The sequence below is a fragment of the Eptesicus fuscus genome, chromosome 19 (assembly GCF_027574615.1).
Source record: "Eptesicus fuscus isolate TK198812 chromosome 19, DD_ASM_mEF_20220401, whole genome shotgun sequence".
In the NCBI taxonomy this organism is placed as follows: domain Eukaryota; kingdom Metazoa; phylum Chordata; class Mammalia; order Chiroptera; family Vespertilionidae; genus Eptesicus; species Eptesicus fuscus.
The window spans coordinates 36,796,087-36,817,780 of NC_072491.1; the positions used below are offsets into that span (position 1 = coordinate 36,796,087).

General features: G+C 40.8%; 1 protein-coding gene across 1 annotated transcript in view; it reads left to right on the forward strand.

Annotated features, from left to right (window-relative positions):
• The window catches only part of CSPP1 (centrosome and spindle pole associated protein 1), a 109,541-nt gene extending 90,552 nt beyond the window's left edge, over positions 1–18,989 (forward strand). The window contains exons 23-32 of the mRNA XM_054708725.1: positions 1,228–1,332; positions 2,527–2,593; positions 3,121–3,238; positions 5,248–5,387; positions 8,087–8,227; positions 9,737–9,783; positions 12,063–12,126; positions 15,164–15,273; positions 16,359–16,497; positions 18,153–18,989. Of these exons, the coding sequence (XP_054564700.1) occupies positions 1,228–1,332; positions 2,527–2,593; positions 3,121–3,238; positions 5,248–5,387; positions 8,087–8,227; positions 9,737–9,783; positions 12,063–12,126; positions 15,164–15,273; positions 16,359–16,497; positions 18,153–18,364 (1,143 nt within the window). The 3' untranslated portion in view covers positions 18,365–18,989. The remainder of the gene's footprint in view (positions 1–1,227; positions 1,333–2,526; positions 2,594–3,120; positions 3,239–5,247; positions 5,388–8,086; positions 8,228–9,736; positions 9,784–12,062; positions 12,127–15,163; positions 15,274–16,358; positions 16,498–18,152) is intronic.
• Positions 18,990–21,694: the final 2,705 nt, after the last annotated feature.

The window sequence follows — 21,694 nt, forward strand, 5'->3', positions numbered from 1 at the left end:
GTTTCGGCGGGACTTTTTTATAAAAATGTATATTCTTGGGTCTCATCTATAAAGTATCTGATTTACTGAGTCTGAGGCCAGCCCAGGAATCTGCATTGTATAAGCATCCTTAGGGGTTCAGATGCAGTTGGCTTGTAGACCACACTTTTTAAAAAATAAATGTTTTTATTGATTTTACAGAGGAGAGGAGGGGTAGAGAGAGATAGAAACATCAATGATGAAAGAGAATCATTGATTGATTGCTTCCGGCATGCCCCACAGTGGGGCTTGAACCCACAATCTGGGCATGTGCCTTGACCAGGAATCGAGCTGTGACCTCCTGGTTCATATGTCGATGCTCAACCACTGAGCCACACCAGCCAGGCTCTCTACTCTTTTAGTTTTTGTCACCATTTTTTATATTTTTAGCTTGTATATTTATTTAGTTAAAAATAATTTTTAAACCCTAATCTGAGAGTTAAATCTTTTAGATAGGATATCTAAATCTATTTATGTTTATTATAACCAGTCTATTTGATCATATTAATGGAATTTCTAACTTTTTTGTTTTGCTTCCTTGATAGTTACTTGTTTCCTTATTGTGTGGATGATGCTTTATTTACTTCCTTCTCTACAGATTATATTGTCCTTATGATTCTGCTTTTGGTCACCTAGAAGTTTTATCAGAGTCACCAGTGAATGTATTTGATTTTCTGCTTTGCAAAGTGAACAATTTAACCTCTACATATATGCTCTGAACTGGACAGGTGTTTTACCCAAATTACAATTGCATTTTGTTGGGAGTTTTTATGTTTTCAGCATTTTGATTTTAATGTGAAGTGGAAACTGTTAGCTTTGTTACACTGTAAGCTGAAATCCTGTTTTATTTTCGTGTGGAGACATGGAACCCTAATTTGATCTGGAAACTCCCTCCCTCATGATGCTCTTGGTGACAAGGGATTGAGATTTTAGAAATTTATTTCTGTTTTCCAGAAAAGGGTTTTTTTTTTAATGTCCTATTTCTTTTTATTAAGATGATTTTTTTTGGCTCTATTTCTTTGTTTTTGTTGCTTTCCTATACTCAGTATGTTATTGCTTTACTTAAATTTGTTGAATTTTTTTTTTCTGATTTGAGAGTCGTGTTAAAATAAGGATATCAAACCTGTTCATGTTTATCATAACTGACATATTGTTTTTCTGACTTTTTGATAAAAGTAATTTATTAAATAAAACTTTTTTTTTTTCTAGCGCTTGAAACAGCCTTCTCCTGTGGTTCCTGCTCTACAGAACAAAATTGCAGGCAAACTCCAAAGACCTCCTTCAGTTGACAGCATTATAAGTGCCTTTATTCAAGTATGTACTTTTTCTTCTGATTGGTTAATCTTAGCTAAGTTATTCTGGGTTGGGGGATTGAATGAGATTTAAATTTTTTAAGATCTGAAATAGAGATAATGTCTACAGTAGTTTATTTGCTGCTTTGGTTGTAACTTGGTGCCCTAAAGTTAATTACCATAATAGATAAACATTCTAAGAACATCTTCCTGGATCTCACCCTCTGAGATTCGGATTCAGTAGGTCTGTGGTAGATAATGTGTTCTTAGGCAGTGGTGTGCAGATACATTTTGGAGGCCAGGATGCTTTTGCAGAAGTTCAGATGTGAGACTTTATCTAAAGAAAGGCAGTGACAATAGAACAGAGAAGGGTGACATCATCAAGATAGGTTAAGAGACACAGATGGTGGTTCTCACTGACTGGTAGGTAGGAGTCAGTGACAGCCATCAAGTTTCTGGTGAGAGTTCCATGGAGCAGGTGGTTGGAAATAGAGGCTGTGGCTGAGAAGGTGGTCTGGACTGGATCTGTCGTTGTGGAAGTCGTGAGCACTGTTGTTTGTCAACTGAGTACGACTGTCTAGGATGAGCTTGGGGGCAGTAAACAGCTGAAGATGGAATACTATGGAATTACCCACATTTAAGAAGCAGAGGAAGGACATGGAGGCAGAAAAAGTGACAGAGTGGCAATGATGTCAGTTGCTGCTGGCTATTGAGTGTGTCACTGGGATCACTTGGTGACTGGTGAGGCAGGTCAGTGGAGTGATGGGGTGCAGAGCAAAGACGGGCATTTGCTATGCAGTGGAGAGTGGGTGGGAACAAGGACACCATACGTACTGCATTTACTGTTCAAAGAAGCAAGGCTCTGAAGGGAAGGAGGGAATGGACAAGAAAGTGATGAAGGGTGAGATAAGAGTTTTTTTAAAGAAGGGATAGATTTTGAGGCATAGTTGAGATTAAGGAGAGGAAAAGGGTGGAGAAAGGGAGTAATGGTGGAGTAAGTGGGAGTTAGCAGCTCAGAGTACAGGGGAAGGAATTATCTTTGGATGGGGCAAGGACTCCACCATTTTGTGGGAAGGAAAAGTGGATGCAGGTAAGTTTATAGGTAGGATAGTGGGGAGTTTGGTTTCTTTTACATATAGTTACTTTAAGAAAGTATTCTCTTCAAGCTCTGAGTAGGGAAGACACACTGAGTCTGTCTGTCATGATTCTTGAACAGGAACGTTCCATGTCCAGGTCACAGTCTCCTCCAGTACCTGCCAGGAAAAATCAGCTCCGTGCAGAAGGTAGAGTTACCTGTTAAACCTGTAATCTAGGACTTTTTTATAGACTCATAGAACATTGCAAAACACTATAGAGCTAGAGAGGGCCTGGGTACCCTTCCAAGCTTCCCCCGTGATAACATCCTACCTAGTACAGTATCACCACCAGGAAATGGACACTGGTGTGTTCTGCAGACCTTCACCAGTTTCACATGTGCTCTTGTGTGTTGTGTGGAGTGCCCTGCACTTTACCTTGTGTATTTTGTGAAACTACCTGTCAAGGTGCAGAACTGTTCCATCACTGCGAGGGAATTCCCTTTATGGTGACATTCTCCTCCACCCCCAAAACTTTGCTTAACGTTTGAAATTTCTGTATTATCAGAAATGTGTTTGTGAATCTTAATGATAGTCATAAATGTGATTTGTTATGTAAAACATTAAAAATAACTTTCATGACAGTATCTCTCTGAACATTTTAGCTTTATGGTAAGCCAGACTACATTTTAAAGCTTAATCTTTTGTTCTTTTTACTTACCGATGGGACTTTGCAGAGGAGAAAAAAAATGTAATTATGGAATTATCAGAAATGAGAAAACAGCTTCGTAGTGAAGAGCGGCGTCTCCAGGGGCGGTTGCTACACTTGGACAGTGACGAGGAGGTTCACATACGGCAAGTTTCCAGTGGCATTTTTATTTGTTCCTGATTCTTTTGTGTTTAGGATGAGGAATCAGATGTCAGAACCTGTCCGGTAATTTTAGTTTTGGAACAGGGTTAATTTTTGTTTTAAAACCCCTTTATTAGAATGAATAGTTTGTATGTTTGGAAGTTTTTAACAGATTATTAGTGAAATTTAAAGACTAAACTAGCCTTTTCTCCCAGAAGAAATCTAGATAAAAAATGATATTCTAGTGGAGAGATTCAGTGCAACTAATACAAAAAGAGGGTATGATTTTTTAGTCTATTTGTGTTTGCAGTATATAGGCTTTTTCTCTCTTTTTTCTTTTGACAAAATAGGTCTTTTTAAAATTAATATGCTTTTGATACACTTTTTTTTCAATTTTATGTCAAGTTGCATTCATAAATTTTTATCCACAATTATTGACTTAATTCATTGAGAAAATATGGGCTATTTAGTAGATACTTAACTGTATATAAAATATTTAAATTGAGCATTGTAACTGTCCTGTTGTACTGCCAAAAACATATTTATGGTGGTGGTATTGACATAAGAGTTGAGGGGAGGAGGAAGAAAGGAAAGAAAAAGAAGAAGTAGCATTTCTTGAAGGAAAACCAGAAATACTCCCCCTAACCATGAACTGTTTAATAGGGTTAGCAGCCTATTTAACTATTAACGTTAATGCAATTAGCTAGAACTTCTGTACACCTTTTAAAAAAAAATCCTCACTGAGGATATTTTTTCCATTGATTTTTAGAGAGTGGAAGGGGGAGGGGAGGAGTGGGGGAGAAAGAGAGAAACATCGATGTGAGAGAGACACATTGATTTGTTGCCTGCCTCACACGCCCCAGGGCCGGGGATGGAACCTGCAACTGAAGTACATGCCCTCGACTAGGAATTGAACCCAAGACTCTCTGGTCTGTGGGCCAGACTGGCCAGGGCAGGACTTAGGTATTTTAATGGCCTTCTAGATTTAGTATTTATTTTTGTTTTACATTTTAATGAGCCTCCACTGCAGTTCTTGACACCCTGGGTAGTTCACTATTAGAGGTCTGTGCCAGCCTTGACCCAGTAGTGTGTGGTCCTGTGAGTCCGTCCCCTGAAAGGAAACTAGGGGAGCAGGGGTATTGCCTGCGGGGATCCCGCTGTTCCCCTGGGCCCCGGGAAGACTTAGTGCATCAAGAAATGTAGACCCGAATCTGGCCAGCTCTCTTACGCCTCTAGCTGAGAGCTGCATTTTCAGAACCTGAGAGGCCTGCCTAGTGCTGAGGGAAGCAGCAGGGCTAGAGTGCCACCCCTCATCCTTGTCCTCTCTTAATGTCACCCTCTTCCCCCAGAGCCATAATGGAAAACTCCCTTCCTGAGCTACCTCCTATTATATTCCCTAGGAATAGAGTATTGAGTCACTGACTAGGTATGAAGCTTCCTGAAAGCCTGTTGTAAAATCAGTGTTGGGGACTGTGGATAATGAACTGTTATAATGGGGCAGCATATTCATACCATCTTTTTCTGTATGATTTCTGTTTTAGGCTGGGAGAAAGTTTACATTTATTGCATACCTAATACATGTCAAGTACTATGCTGGGTACTTTACAGGATATAATTTCACTTAATTCTCATACTCTTAAAACTAAAAGGGGTAGATACTATCTGCATCTTATAGATGCTGAAATCAAGGTCAAACTGCTAACAAATAGCGGAGCAGATCTTTGAATCTTGGTTTCTCTGACCTCAAAGACTGATTTTTATGCTTCATGAACATTTTAAGGTAAAGCTAAATCATTTTACTCTTAAAATAAAGTACTTTGCACCTGAGTATTTTGAAAGATTTTAAACAATGACTTTATAAATACCCTATTTTTTAATGAGGGACTGAAGTAACAGATATTAGAATAAATGTTTATAATCAACTCTGGTGAAAGATGCCACATTTCTTGAATGAAATGCAAACTCAGATTTTCTTGCCGTAAAACACATATTTATCACAGTTTGTCACTTACAGGAAAAGAGAAAGGAGCCCCATGGACGTATTTGACATGGCGCGACATCGGGTGCAGGCTCCTGTCCGAAGACCGTCGCCGAAGGGCTTGGACTCGGCTACTTGGCAGAATATCCGGGACTTTAATGAGCTGAAAGACAGAGGTGCGTAGAATGCTGTATCTTAAAGACACAGAAAGAGCGTTCTGCCCATCTTCAGGGATCTTTAAACACGTTTGTATCCATGGTCTATTTTAAGCGAGTCACACTTCTATGTGCCTTGGTGCTCCATTTTACAGACTGAAGCTTTGCCTTGGCCTAACAGAGCCGGTAGAGCCTCAGCAGTGGATCAGATCACACAGAAAGGGTGAGGAATGGCCCTTGGGATTTCATGGAGGGTGGACAGAGCAAGATGAGCTTAGGAAAGAGACTGAGAAGGAAAAGGCCAGAGCGTGACATCCTGAGAGCTGAGGGAAGCGTGTATCAGAGAAGGCATTGCCTACGATGAATATTGGAAAGTGCCAGTTGGATCAAAGCCCATTGGTGACTTCAGCTAGATCTTTTCTGTGGAAGCCAACCGACTTTGGGGTGAGGACTGAATAGGAGGCAAAGTGTTGGAAACAATTAGCATAAAACAGGCCCTGGAGGAAGCTTGGCTGGGAAGAAGGAGAGGAGGGTCTAGAATTGTTATAGGAGGAAGGGGTTCAGAAGCAGGAGAGGGAGGGAATGGTTGTTGGAGAGGGCAGGGTCCCTGAGTGCACAGGAGGAAATGTAGGATGTTTAAAGGAAGAGGGTGGAGAAGGTTTGATGTAGGAGTAGGAGGAGAGAAAGCTTATTAGGGAAGTAGCATGGCCGAGGTACATAGAGGCCTGGGGACTGAAGATGCGTAGAGGAACCAAAATATGTTATATGTGATATTTCTTTAGGCGCATTCAACAGAGTGTTTGAGTCGAGGAGACAAATCATTGGATGTATGTTCTGATAAACCAGAATTTAAACTTTTTCTTATTTTTAAAAGTAATATTATAGAAAAATTTGAATACAGAAAGATAAAAGAAGGGAAAATCATTTTATAGAGGTTTTCTAATCTTTTTTTCGGAGCCTAAAAGGAAAAGAAAAACAAGATATAATTGCCCTAGCTTGTTCGTCTCAGTGGATAGAGCATCCACCTGCAGACTGAAGGGTCCTGGGTTCAATTCCGGTCAAGGGCACATGCCCGGGTTGTGGGCTCAAACCCCAATAGGGGGCATGCAGGAGGCACCAGTCAATGAATCTCTCTCATCACTGATGTTTCTATCTCTTTCTTCCTTTTTTCTTTCTTAGATTTACAGTGTCATCAGGTACATATACCATAGTTATTTAGCATGTTAACATTTATTGCTTATTTACTGTATTCTAGGATTGTGTCATCCAGTGGGTCTCACAGTTTGGTCAGGAAACTTGTGAGGTCAAAATTACTTTTATTAAAACTAAGGTATTATTTGTCTATTTCACTTTTATTCTCTCACATGTGTATAGGTTTTCCAGAGTTAATGGCATGCGATGACTTCATTGCTCTGAAGCTAAGATGATGTCTGTGTGTGTGTGAAAGAGAGAGACAGAGACAGAGAGACATTGGGTCCTCAATTTTTAAGAATATAAAGAGATCTTGAGATCAAAAAGGTTTAAACCATAAAACAGCCATTTATTTCCCTAAATTATTACATCCAGTTCTTATCATGTGGCTTAGTTATCTCGTTTTTAGAGAGGAAACTGAGTTTAGAGGTGGTGAAGTCAGGGTCCAGTCCAACCGAGTATGTGTCTTCAGGGTCTCTTCTGTTAACTTTGCCCTTAACCATTTTTAATTCTTAAATATTCAACGTGCTTTTCATTTTTCACTATTATTTTGACAATTTCTGATCATAGAGCTTTTTACATATTTAGGATTATTTCTTTAAATTATATCCCAGTGGTATTATTTAGTAGATCAAAGGGAATATTTTCAAGGCTTTTAAAATGTATGAACTGTTTTTATTCTCAAGATTTAAAAAATTAATGTTCAATATTTTCATTCTGATAAATTGATACTCTTGAATTTGTGGCAAAGGTAAATTCTTAAACTGTTATTTCCTCCCGTAGTGACATCCCTCCTAAAGTTCTAGCCAGTCTGCTTTTATCTTGCTTTCTACATTTTATTTGCAAGGGCTAAAATGTTAATTGGCCAATAACATATTTTCATTTTTCCAGTGTGTTACAAGGGATCAGCTGTGATTACATTGCCTCATGGCTGCCTGAGTTTCAGCTGATGACTCACTGTGGGATGTATCTGTGCAGTTGCCCTGCCATCTGCTTTGGGCATCTGGAGGGAGGGGGGTGATAGGAATAGGGAATAAATACATCATTAAGCTGCTGCTTGTTCTGGGCGGCTCCCTTATAATGTTGCTAGGTTTGTGAAAAGGCATTTATTTAAAGAACTAGAGGCCTGGTGCACATGCACCCGTGGGGTCTGGCCTGAGCCCTCTCACAAGCGGGGACCCCTCAGGGGATGTTGGACTGCCAGTTTCGGCCCAATCCCCGCAGGCCTGGGATGTAGTAATGCATGAAGCAGCATGCTTGCCAGCCATGAGCCCTGCGTCTGGCACCCGTCAGTCAGCTGAGTGGCACTCCCCCTGGTGGTCAGTGCACATCATAGTGACTGGTCGTTCTGTCACGTAGGCTTTTATATATATATATAAATTTTGTGTTCTTTAGTTTTATGATGATTTTAATGTCCTTTGACTTTGATGATGTCCCACTATTTATATTGTTCCTTGATTTTGAAATTAAGGCTACTCATGTTACAGTAAAGATTAACATAGTTTTATAACTTATTTTTTTTGGACCAGATTCAGAAACACGAGTAGATCTGAAACTTATGTACCCGGATCCTCCAAGAGATCAGTACACCTTAGAGATTCAGCAGCAAGCCCTGCTGAGAGCGCAGCAGAAGAGACTGAACAGAATAAAAATGCAGGAAGGTACTCAAGGTAAGAGATAATCATTGTTGCTTCCAATAGGACCAACGGGTTTTATTGATGGCTTTCTTTCTCCATCTTTTGTGTTGATTTTGTCCAAGGAAGGCTCCTCCTACTGGCAACTCCATGATCACAGACCCTTTCAGCCTTTAGACCCAGAAAAGGGTCTGATTGGCTTGGTTGGGGTCAGGTATTCCCTCCATCCATGCCTAAGCAGGGCCTAGCCACACACTAGAACCAGGAGGACTGAGTGCCTGGATGAGGCCATGTGACACCAGGGACTAGGATCCAAGGGGAGGCATGCTGGGCAGACACATCAGTGCCTTCTCTATGGGGCATTTCTCTACTGTGTGTATCTGTTTAAGTTTTGATATGGTATTAAGCTGGTAGAGCATTGGCTTATACTCTGTTGGAGAAGTAGACGCTAAAAAGTGTGAGGAAGATGAACGCTGCAAAGGAGAAATCTGGGGTCCCTTGGGGTGTAACGGGGTGGTGATGGTTGGGCCACTTGGAGGCAGAGTGGAGCTAGTTGCTTCAGAGCATCAATGGTCCCTGTTGATGAGATGGGTGACTGCATGACCCCCTGCACATATTTCACCAGCCTTGAGGCCTTTGAGGATAGCCATGGAAAATGAGTCATAAAAGTGTAGCATCCAGGTAACAAGAATAGGAGGAGATGGTCCTCTCAGTTGTATTTAGGAAAACTTCAGACCCTACCTTGGCAGGATGCACATCTGACCGTGTGAGATAGACTCACAGGAGTACGAGGTACCACACTTCAGGCCCATATCACTGGTCAGGACTTGGGTAACAGTTGATCTAGGGGTAGTTTCTCCTCCATCTGATACAGAATTTTAAAGTGGTTTCAATTCAGGCTCTTCTGCTATCATGTTGATAGCAGAATAACCCAAATTCTATGATAAACAGTGGGCCAGTTCTCAGGAGAGAGAAGCAAGTACGTTCTTCAACTTTTATATCCATTTTAGTGGAATTTTCTTTAGGAGACCCAAAAGTAGTCCCAAGGTAGATACAGGTGCATCTTGGTACTGGAGGTCTCCATCCCCACAGCAACCACCCCCAGCTTCTGACAAACATTATTCAGAGACACATAGGAATGCTGGGAGAGGGGCCTTGGCGATACTGATCCAAAATCTTCCCCCCTGGAGCCAGGTTAGCTTTCTTCAGTTACATGTGAGGAAGTCCACTCAACAAATTTCTACACAGATTGTAGAATTATGGGAAGATGAAGAATCCTGCCTTGTTTTCTTTTCCTGTAGGCATCAGCTCTAAGTGCACAATGATTTTACTTTTCATACTGATTGGGAATGGGAGAATTTTACCCAACTAGAATGAATGCTGGGCTATATTTATTGATAAGTAATATCTTAAAAGCAGTCTGTAATGTGATGGTTGACAAGTAATTTCCAGTACAGAGATAGTCACAAAAGATATTCTAAAATTTATTTTACTTTTCAAATCTTTCTAACCTTTTAATTTGGTTTTCTTCCCCATTGGCTACAGTGGACTTGGATGCCGTCCCAAGCGTTCAAGTACGAGATCACAGAATGGTAAGAAATCAGTTCTAATTTTTCAAGCTGTTTTTTTTGGGATAAAATGTATTTTTAGGAATATGATGAGTATTCCAATTTTGAATTTTCAGGAAAATTGAATTAAGAATTTTAAATCTTGTCTCATCAGTGCATTGGGTAGCTAGAGATTTATTAGTAGAGAAAGTATATTGTAATAGCTTAGAACAGTGGTTGGCAAACTCATTAGTCAACAGAGCCAAATATCAACAGTACAATGATTGAAATTTCTTTTGCGAGCCAAATTTTTTCAACTTAAACTTCTTCAAAATAGACTCGCCCAGGCCATGGTATTTTGTGGAAGAGCCACACTCTAGGAGCCAAAGAGCCGCATGTGGCTCGCGAGTCGCAGTTTGCCGGCCATGGGCTTAGAGTAAGACTAGAGCTTGTTCAAGTTGGGTTTTAACTGTGTGGCTTCAGGCAAGTTTTACTTTAGTACCTGCCTCTGAGGGTGGATATAAGTATTAAATTCATTAATATTTGCAAGCACAAAGGGACAGGCCTGGCAACTATCAATACAGTGCTTGCAATATCAGTATCTGCCATAGTGGTTGGGCCTATAAAGAAGATAAGCAAAGCAAGGGAGTCACTCTTATCCCCAGGAGGTGACATCTGTGCAAACAGTGAAGAAAAAGGGATGAGCCATTTCACTGAACAAATATTTATTGAATACTTATTATCGACCAGATACTGTTCTAGGTGCTGGAGGTACAGGAGTGAACAAAACAAAAATCCCCGCCCTCTGAAGGCTTACCTTCTGGTCCGAGGGAGAGAGAGTGAGAGTTATTTGGAATTGTGGGGTTCTGGAGAAAGTGACAGCTGGGAGTCCTGCGTTGAGGCAGTTTACAATTTGAAATAGTAGTCCTGGAAGGCATCACTGAGTAGGTAACATTCCCATAAGGATGCCAGGGAGTGGGACAGAGGAAGCAGAGGCCCCAGTGAAAAGACCAGGAAGGCTTGAGCGTCTGAGTCCTGGAGGGAGAGGCGGGCTGGCAGGACTGCAGGGCCTCACAGGCTGACATAGGGTTTTGCCTTTTACATGGTGGATGTGTTGAGAAGCTTCCAAAGTTTATTTCATGTTTTATCCTGATCACTGACTATTATTCACTGTCATCTGGGTGAGAGGTCAGGTGACATAGCCTGGGCTAGAGCAGGGGAAGTGATTGGACTGACTTTGAAAGGAGATCTGAGAGGATTTTTGACATATTGAATGTGGAGTATGAGATGGGCTTCAGGGTTTTTGGTTGGGAGTTGCTATTACAGAGACTGAGAAATAGGAGTAAAAAAATGTAGGTAGGGGTGGGGAGAAAACCAAGAACTTAGTTTTAGATATGGTAGGCTTGAGATGCATTTTAGACAAGCGACAGAATTCAAGAAAAAAGATGGAGGTTGGAAGTGGTACAGCAGTATTATCCTCGCTTGCAGGTTATAAAAGTAAAGCCCTTGCTGTGTTGATAGTTGCCCAGGAAGTAGCTGTGGGTGCTTGGTTTTAACTGGTGATGATGAGAACAATGACAGTGTTGCTAACAGCTACCACAACACACACTGTACCTCACTGTCCCTGTGCAAGGTACTTGACATTTATTTCTCTAAAGTTCACACCAGGGCATGCTTATCCTGTTTACATAAGCGGGAGCTGCTAGCCAATGTCATAGCCAATAAAGCCCAGATTTGAACCCTAGAGCTCCTTTTCCCAGTGCTGTGTGGCCTGAAATGTACTGACGCCGCTTCCTGGATACTCTGCAGGTCTGTTGGTTTCTCTATAAGAGGTAGTAACCACATTTCTCAGTGAAAAGATACTGAAATTTAACATTTAGAATTTTGGTTAAAATGATGTCATATTTTGTTGAGTAGAAACTCAGCATAAGCCAAAGTTCAATCTTGGCTTTTTACAAAAACTCAAATTTTCAGATCCTCTTTTTCCTAGAAACTGGATTATATGAAAAATACAGTATAATGTCATTGTTTGAGGGCCTGTCTCTCTCGCCAGGACTATGCAAAGCAGAAACGCTTACTCATTTTTGCATCTCCACTTCTTAGCATGGAGGAAATTGTGCACTATACAGACTCTCAGCAATGGTTTAAAGATTTAATAAAAGGCCCCCCTGTATTTTCTGGGCATTGGAATGTAGTATAGGAGGAAAGCAGCTAGTCCTACCTTTCCCTGTCCTATTTTGCAGACACTTATGCCTCTTAGTAAAATGTTGTTTTTTCACACGGGACTAATGAAAGTACTAATTAATATATGATGTTTCTTTTAGCCCAGAGATAACCCTAACGATTTCTTAAAAAATTCATTATTGGAATCTGATAGTGCTTTTATTGGTGAGTATATTTATTTTACCAAGCTATTTGTTAAAATATTAAACATTTATATTTCCTTTAAATATTTTAAAAATATTTACAAAATTAATACTTCACTCGTAGTAAGTAATCATCAAATGTGATTTACAATGCTTTCCAAATCAGAATAATTAAAATTAATTTTAGAAGTCAGAGGAAGGACTTCCTGTCAAAATGGTGAAGTAGTAAAGGCTTTTTACAAAAAGCCTGGTTATCAACTTACTAAATACTATTTATAAAACTTTTCATCCTCCTCCCACATTCTGAGTTTACTTTAGGATGAGGGCGGGAGGGACAGGGGTCAAGGCAGCTCTGTCGGGAAGGAAGTGTGGGCAAGCACCATTGTTTGTTTGTTGAGTGTTCCTCCAACCTGGCTGGCAGGCACCAATCTAAGCTCTCCGTTAACCTGGTAGTACTGTTCGCCCCACCCAATGTGCTTGTCCTGCTGAGCCTGTCACAGGAGCTTCTCCATCTAAGTGACCTCTCCCAGCTTTCACTGTGGATTCTCCTGAAATCTCTTAAAGGTACACAAAACCCCAGGAGTGCAGCAGCTAGCCTCTGTGTGCCCTGTACTTTTTGCTAAGTGGCCCCAAGCTTGGCATAAGTTGCAGCCAGCCTGTAATGTAGCTTAAACTAAGCAGTCACAGAACTGACACAGTGGTAGCTGGGCCTCAACTCACATCATGGTGCCCACCAAGGGTCCCCAGGCTAGTGCCAGCCAGCCTTGATTCACAGCATAGCCTCTCCCAAGCACGTCCAATCCTAGCACAAGTAGCAACTAACGGAAGATCATTTGGTAGCTCCCACCATATGGCCCCCCAAGCCAGGCACAAATGGCTGAACATGGCTTTCTGCAGATCCCCCTCCTAAGATCCCAGACCATGCAAAAGCACCATCCAAGCAGCTCCACAATCATACACCTGAAGGGAAGACTTGTCTGGCACCAGAGCTCCCGTAAAGAGACTCCCTCTGCATGAGCTCAGACCCTGCACACAGTAGAGCATGTAAAAGAAAACAAAATTGTACGCTAATTTACTGAGTGCAAAAGAGACACACCTGGTTATCAACTTACTAAATACTATTTATAAAACTTTTCATCCAAAAACAACATAATACACATTCTTCTCAAGTGCACATGAAACATTCTCAAGGATAGGACCATATGTTGAGACACAACGAGCCTCAATACATTTAAGACTGAAATCATACCAAGCATCTCCTTCAGCACGATGGTATGAAACTAGAAATCAACCGTAAGTAAATTGCAGGACACAAAAATCAGTATACAAAAGTCTGTGGTGTTTCTATATAGTATAGGCAATGAACTATGAGAAAGAGAAATGAAGAAAATTCCATTTACAATCGCAACAAAAAGAATAAAATACCTAGAAATAAATCACAAAGAAGGCGAAAGACCTGTACACTGAAAAGAGCCGGTACAACACTGAAGAAGAACAGAAGTGGAGGGCTAACACTACCGGACTTCAGGACGTCCTATAAAGATACAGTCATGGTACTGGCAAAGGAGAGAGAAATAGATCCATGGAACAGACCCACACAAGTACAGTCCACTGATCTTGGACAAAAGAGCAAAGGCAGTGCAACCGAGGAAAGTGTCTTCTCCACAACTGGTGCCTAGACATCTACATGCAAAGAATCTAAACGCAGACCTTCACACCCTTCATAGAAATAAACTAAAATGGACCTTAGACCTAAATGTAAAATGCAAAACAAAAGAACTCCAAGAAGATAGCAGGAGAAAACGAACAAGAACTTGGGTATAGCAAAGACTTTTTAGATACAATAGTACAATCCATGAAAGAGATAGATAACTAGACCTCATTAAAAATGAATGTTCTGTGAAAGTGTCGAGAGAATGAGATGACCACCCACAGACTGGGGAACAATATTTGGAAAAGATACCTTTGAAATAAAAATGCTATCCAAAATATCTAAATCACTCTTAAAGCTCATCAATAAGGATAACTATAACCCAATTAAATAAGATGGGCAAGAGATCCAAACAGACACTTCATTAAGTAAGCATAAAAACAGATGCTCTACATCATGTCATCAGGGAAATGCAAATTAACAACAACGAGATACCACTTCCTACCTGTTAGAATGGCCAAAATCTGCAGCACGGACACCACCAAATGCTGGCAAGGATGTGGGACAACAGGAACTCTCACTCCCTGATGGTGGGAAAGCACAATGGTAGACACTTGGCAAGACAGTGTGGTGGTTTGTACAAAACTAAATGTGCTCTTACCATACCATCCAGCAATCCCATTCCTTGGTGTAAATGTCTAACCACTGTGCTGTACACTTGAAACTAATATGATATTGAGTGCCGCCTGTAATTGGAAAAAAAAGAAAAAGACCGACTACCAAATGTTGGTGAAGATGTGGGAAACTAGGACTTTCTTATGATGTAAAACGGGTGAAACCACTTCTGAAAACGGTTTGGCAGTTTCACTCCTGGAAAATACTCCAAAGAAATGAAAACATGACCACAAAGAAGACATGTTCATGAATGATCATAATAGCTTGCCAATTAGAAACAATTCAGATGTCCAACTGGTGAATACATTGACAAAATGTGACATATCCATGTGGTAAGAGTACTTGCGATTCAACGATGAAAAAGAATCAGCTACTGATACGTTACCAAATAGATGAACCCCAAACACATGCCAAAGTGGAAGACAACTCTTACATTCTATTACACTCCCATGGAGTCTCGGGAAGCGGGAACGCAGGCCACTGTTTCATTGGGCTTGGCAGGCAGGAGTGGGGAGTGATTGCCTGCGAGCACAGGGAACTTTGAGGTGACAGAAATGTTTTAAAACTAGATTATAATGACAACTGCACAAGTCTGTAAAAATCACTGAACTAGGTACATTTATAGTGGGTGGATGTTATTGTATGTAAATAACATCTTAAAGCTAGTAAGACAGTCTTGGTTTAGATGAGTGAAAAGATTTGAAACGGACTTCTCCCTGTGTGGTCCTTCTAGGTGCGTACGGTGAGACATACCCTGCCTTTGAAGAGGACGCCCTCCTTCCACCCGCACAGCTGCCCTCTGCAAGGGAGCGCAGGAGGAGCAAATTGAAAGGACTGGCCTCTGTATGTATGGAATGCCCGCCCCCCCTTTTTTTTCTGTTTAGGCGTGAGGTCTGGGTTCTGGCCCAGGCTAAACTGGTGTGGTCCAATAAGTAAGGGGTACTTGCTCTGTAATAGGGTGGACATGGATCTGAATCTAGGCTCTACCACCAATAGCTGGATGACCTTGAGCAAGTTATTGAACTCATTGCCTTGGCTTCTTTGAAGTAATATTTTCCCATCTCCTAGGGTGGCTATAAGTATAAGCCTAGTACTTGGCCCAGGATCTCTGCCCTATAAATAATAATTCCTTACCCTAGCTTCCCTCCTTCCTCCTGCAGAATATATGGAATTCTGAGAAGGCACAGGAAGCAAGTGATACCATTTATTGGAAAGCCTATTATACAGACGACATCTCTGTTTGGGCCAGATAACATGCCCAAGGTCACAGTCACATAAAACATGCAGACAATCCGGACCAAATGACAAATGCTGTTACTAGATTACATATATGTACAGCTTTACCACCAGGTGGCAATAACTTACTTTCCTATCGACCACTAATCTACTTTCTGTCTACAGATTTGCCTTTTCTGACACACAAAGGAAAGCATACAATATATGATCATTTGTGACTGGCTTTTTTTCTTTCAAAGGTCATTTAAGTTATAGTATGTCAGGACTTAATTCCTTTTTATTGATGCATAAAATTTATGGATAGTCTACATTTTTAATCAACACCTGATGGGACATTTAGGTTGTTTCCACTTGTCTGTTATGAATACTGCTTTTAACATCTGTGTACAAGTTTTTTGATATTCTCACCTCATGTGCGTGTATGCCTAGGAATAGAGTTGTTGGGTTATATGGTAACTATGCTCCACCTTTGTCCAGTGTTTCTGTTATCACAAACACAGTACCTTCATCTGAGCCTGCATGGATAAACACCAGGAGTTAGAATGTAAATGTTAGATTTTTCATTTGTTTATTTTGTTCATAACACTGTATACTTATCAAGGGCAAAAACATGTTTTGATTCACCTATTTATTCTGAACATATTTCATGTTAATGATCATTTCATTTCTGAAGTTCTGTTTTCTCACTACAGGATAACAGTCTTCCTAATGTACCACCAGATGATCTCTCTTTGAAATCTGTATCCAGTATAAATATTGATCAGATTAGAATGAGAAATGAAGAACGAATGCGAAGATTGAACGAACTCCAGAATAAACCCATTAATACAGGTAAATGGCCAACTTTAATGGCCTGTAGCGAATTCTGTAAGGAGTCTAACAGGCTTCATGGCAGCTTCCCCTTACGGCTGGGGGCCTGATGCAATGAGTTTGAAATCCTTTGAATTAAGGGGCCTCTAAAACAACTATCCTGCAAAACTAGTACTCGGGATTAATTTTGCATCAGATTCTTTCTACCATAGAGGGTAGTCTTTTCTGAGTGGGTCCTAAACAGATAAAGCTTCTGCTTATAAAGATGTGCAGGCTTTGCTTTCAGCAGGGAAAATGCTTCCTTACTGAAGTGAGAGAATATCAGAAATTAACTTTAAAACATTCAGTTTTTTAGATTACACACACATTGTAAATTAGTAGTGTTACAAAGAAAACGATTTTACCTTCTTACTTGGCTTTCAGTACTGTGGACACAAAGTAGCCTCAGGTTAATGATTTCCTTTTGGAAGTCAGAGTTTAGTCTTCTCATTATGTTGGGCTCTGCTGCCATTGCCTTGGTGACAGGCAGGACAGACAGTTCCTTAGGCCACTGGCGCGCTCCTCTGCCAGCCTGGACCACCCTTTCAATGTTAGTCATAGGATAATGGGACGATTTTATAGTACATAAGTCCTGCTGTATTTTTAGTTTTAGCAAACAGTGATCAATTTGAACAATTTTCTTAAGATATTTTTAGATCTTACCTTTAATACTGTGTTTTAAAACTACTCATACACTCTGTCTAGCAGTCAGGGTGTCATGTGTTCTGATGGTAACTCCGTAACTAAGACCAGCAAACATGGCAAACTGACGGAGGAGTACTTTTCGTATCAGACCTGGAAAAACATGGAACAGTGGGAAAGCAGTGCTTTCTTTTTAGCTAAAAAGCATTTTCTTTTAACTTGTGTTGTGAGTTTCTTGTTCCTCAATTTCTTTTAGAAGCAGTAAGTTGAATATTTAACAGGGATATTTTTAAATTGAGAAGACAGCATTTTAAGAATTTATTCTTTACGAAGGTATTCCACTGCTAAACTGTTTTTTAACATTGTCCTTTCAAACAGGAGCTTTTTGGTACGATGTGGATTAAATTGATTGCACAGGTCCCTTTGCTGGGCTACTCCTTCACTGACCAGGAGATTTAAAAAAAAAAAAAAAAAGAAATTGACATCACAGGGTAGGAAGACAGATTTTCCTATTATTATATTTGTAAGTAAAATATAGATGTAGAAGTTGAATACTATCAATTCAATTAAAGAATGAAACACAAATGAAGAGCTCTCTTAATGGAGTGGAATGGAAGTCATTTCAATCCCGTCTAGTGCTTTCCTGAAATGACTTCATTTCCTTAAAGCAGTGTTATAGGGAGTATTTCCAAAACCTTGTTGAAGGTGACACAAAGTAAGATGGCCCACACTCCTATGGCCAAGTTAATGCTGGCTGCAGCCTCCTCTGCTGACCTTGGGATGGTGCTGGGACCATGGAGTCACTTTCAGTTGCATTTTGTTTCATAAAATTGGGTCCCTCCCTGGTTTGCTTTCCTACCTCTAAAGTAAGGGGTGCCTGAACAGAACTATACGCTTAGAACATAACATTGTGGAGAAATGCAGGGCTGTACAGATGTGTGTTCACATCACCTGCCAGGTACCCACCTGAGTAACGTGTCTCTTGCTTCCTCTAGATGACGAGAGTTCACTGGTTGACCCTGATGACTTCATGAAGCATTTGGGTGACGATGGATCAAACTCTGTAGCAACTGAACCCTGGCTCCGCCCGGGCACCTCAGAAACGCTGAAACAGTTCATGGCAGAGCAACTGGACCAAGAGCACCAGCAGGTTCCTGGAAAGCCAGGCACGTTCACTTGGCAGGGCCTGTCTACTGCACACGGTTAAAATAAACCTGCGTTGGACCCAGCAGTGCCTTCTAAGGTGAAAAGGGGTGTTTACTCTGAACCTTTAATAATATGTGCTACTTTGACCCCTACCTGGAAGTTACTTATGTCATCTGTGTATAAGGTGATGTATATAATGTATATTATGTACATAAATAAAAGGCCATGATTAATTTATATATAATGTAGAATTATATAGAATTATTTTTGCAGTTTTGCCATAAATCAGGGTGGTAATGAACTCAACTACCATACGTGCATTATTGTAAATTCCGCTTATCGGTGGTAAAGTAGAATGAATAAAACAAGTGTATTAACAATCTTGTAAAACCAGGAAACCCTGTTATATGTACACTTGTTATTGCTGTTGAAATAATTCATTAGTAAATACATTAGCTGTCACTTATTCCAGTTGCTACGTAATGAGAATCAAATTATTTCCATGTTATTTATAACTACAGATTCAGTATAAATGATGGGAGTCACAATTGATTTTATTCCCCAAGCCATGCACTAAAATGTTACATCCTTCTGCCTCTATTTCTGTGCCAATTAAGGGATTAAGTTTACTAATTTATATGATTTAACTACTTCTTGATAGAAATAAATTATTTTTATTACCAATGTTCATTTCTTAACTGGAATTGAGGTTTCTAGACAAGGCGTTCAGGAGCACCCTGGATTAAAGACGGACTGGAATCCTCGCTGTGCCACTATGGACCCTGAATAAGTGACTTGTCTTTCTAATCACTTCATGAGAGGTACCTTTACAAAAGATTTAAATTCTAAGAAACAATTATTTAGCGTCTTTACCACACAGCAGAGAACAGTGCGGGCACTGCTGCTTCACGCTTCCCTCCATTGACACAGTGCATGGCAGGCAAGATCAATGCACTTCACCTCAGGTGTGAACTTGATACTTTGAAATTTAGCTGCATGTAAATCTTTACTTGATTTGTAATCTAACCACTGTTTATTTTACTATAAAGATTTTTTATTTCTTCATCTGAAAGTCAGATGAAGGCCTCTGTCTCCTCTAGGGAAAGCCTTGATATAATAAACTGCCAGGTTACCTGAAACACTTACCTGTCAAACAGACTGGAAGGTCATGGTGGCTCCGAGATAACCTAGGTGGGTGACGTGCAGCTGGGCTGGAACAGGGCTCCATCTTGGGGGTAATATATACTGTTGACTTACCAATGCATAGTTCAGTGACTACTTGCTGTCTGAGAGGGAGGTGTGAGAGCAAAGGCTGAACACTTACCTGTTTTTTTTTTTTTTTAATGAATCTTTATTGTTCAGATTACAATTGTTTCTCCTTTTTCCCCACATATCTCCCCACCACCCAGTTCCCACCCCCCCTGCCCTACCTCCCCCCCCCGCTGTCCTTATCTATAGGTGTATGATTTTTGTCCAGTCTCTTCCCATACTCCCCACACAGACACCCCTTTCCCCCTGAGAATTATCAATCCACTCCCATTCTATGCCTGATTCTATTAAATTCACCAGTTTATTCTGTTCCTCAGATTTTTAATTCACTTGACTTTTAGATTCACTTGTTGATAGATATGTATTTGTTGTTCATAATTTTTATCTTTCTTCTTCTTTTTCCTCTTTTTAAAGAATACCTTTCAGCATTTCATATAATGCTGGTTTGGTGGTGATGAACTCCTTTAGCTTTTTCTTATCTGTGAAGCTCTTTATCTGCCCTTCAATTCTGAATGATAACTTTGCTGGGTAGAGTAGTCTTGGTTGTAGGTTCCTGCTATTCATCACTTTGAATATTTCTTGCCACTCCCGTCTGGCCTGCATGGTTTCTGTTGAGAAATTAGCTGATAATCGTATGGGAGCTCCCTTGTAGGTAACTAACTGTTTTTCTCTTGCTGCTTGTAAGATTCTCTCTTTGTCTTTTGCTCTTGGCATTTTAATTATGATGTGTCTTGGTGTGGTCCTCTTTGGATTCCTTTTGTTTGGGGTTCTGTGCGCTTCCTGGACTTGTAAGTCTATTTCTTTCATCAGGTGGGGGAAGTTTTCGTTCATTATTTCTTCAAATAGGTTTTCAGCGTCTTGCTCTCTCTCTTCTGGTACCCCCATAATTCTGATGTTGGTTCGCTTGAAGTTGTCCCAGAGACTTCTTACACTATCTTCAACTTTCTGAATTCTCTTCTCTTCATGCTTCTCTGGAGGAGTGTCCTTGGCCTCTTTGTATTCCAAATCTTTGAGTTGATTCTTGCACTCCTCTAGTCTGCTTTTGGATCTCTGTATAATATTTTTTATCTCAGTCAGTGTATGTTTAATTTCTAGTTGGTCCTCATTGAATTTATCGGCCTTTTCCATGAAATTCTTGAAAAACCTTATAACCGTGGTTTTGAACTCTGTCCAGTCGCTTGTTCTCCTCCATTTCTTTGGTTTGTGATCTGTTTCCTTGCCTTCTCATATTCTCTGCTTCCCTAAGTTGGTAGGGTAGTTTTGTGTACTAGGTGTCCTATTGGTTCAAGGGGTCAGCCTCCCAGTTACTTGAGGTGGACACTCTTGGTGTACCCTTGTGTACTGTGTGTCCCCCAGCAGGAGCTACAGCAAGGGCTAGTTTTCTCCTCCTTTGCTTGGGCGGTTTTGGAGCAGTCTGACTGGAGCTGCAGTTAATTTGGTTGAGCTGTCCCAGAACAGGCCATTTATATGCAAAAGCCGCTGAGTGGAGCCTGGGTGGGTTTGTAGAATGTGCGGGGCGGGGCCTCAGGGCGTCACTAGGCTGGGGCGTGGCCAACGGCAAAGGCTGCCGTCAGCTGTCTCTGCCTTTCCCGTTTCCAAGTCCCTGTGTCCCGCGCTCCAGCGCAGTAAACAATGATTGCTGGGCGCACCACTGCAAAAAAGTCACTCTCACTTTCCGACCCGATGGCCGAGAGTCCAGCTTCTCCCCGTAGGTGCCTGGGTCCCCCGAGTGTCCCCAGAAACTGGATTTCAGAGTGATTGGGAGCTTGTCTCCCTGCGGGTTGAAGAAAAGCCGCGCACCCAGCCACCCGCTGCCAGCCCGATTCGCGTGCCTCCGTACCTCAGCTTTTCAGCGATTGTGCTCCTTTCTCTTCTTAGTTGTAAATCTTCCACTCAGCCAGCTTTCCCGTGGTTCTGGGTGGTAGAAGTTTTTGTCTTTTAGTTGTATTTTTGAAATTGTTGTGTGAGGCAGCAGATTAGTTGTTTAACTAAGCCGCCATCTTGGTTCCTCCATCCACTTACCTGTTTTTTAGCACAACTGTCCCGAAGGAAACTTGACTGCGTCTTTTCTCTACTCAAATAGTGGAGCATTATTCTGGGTTATTAATAAATATACAAAATA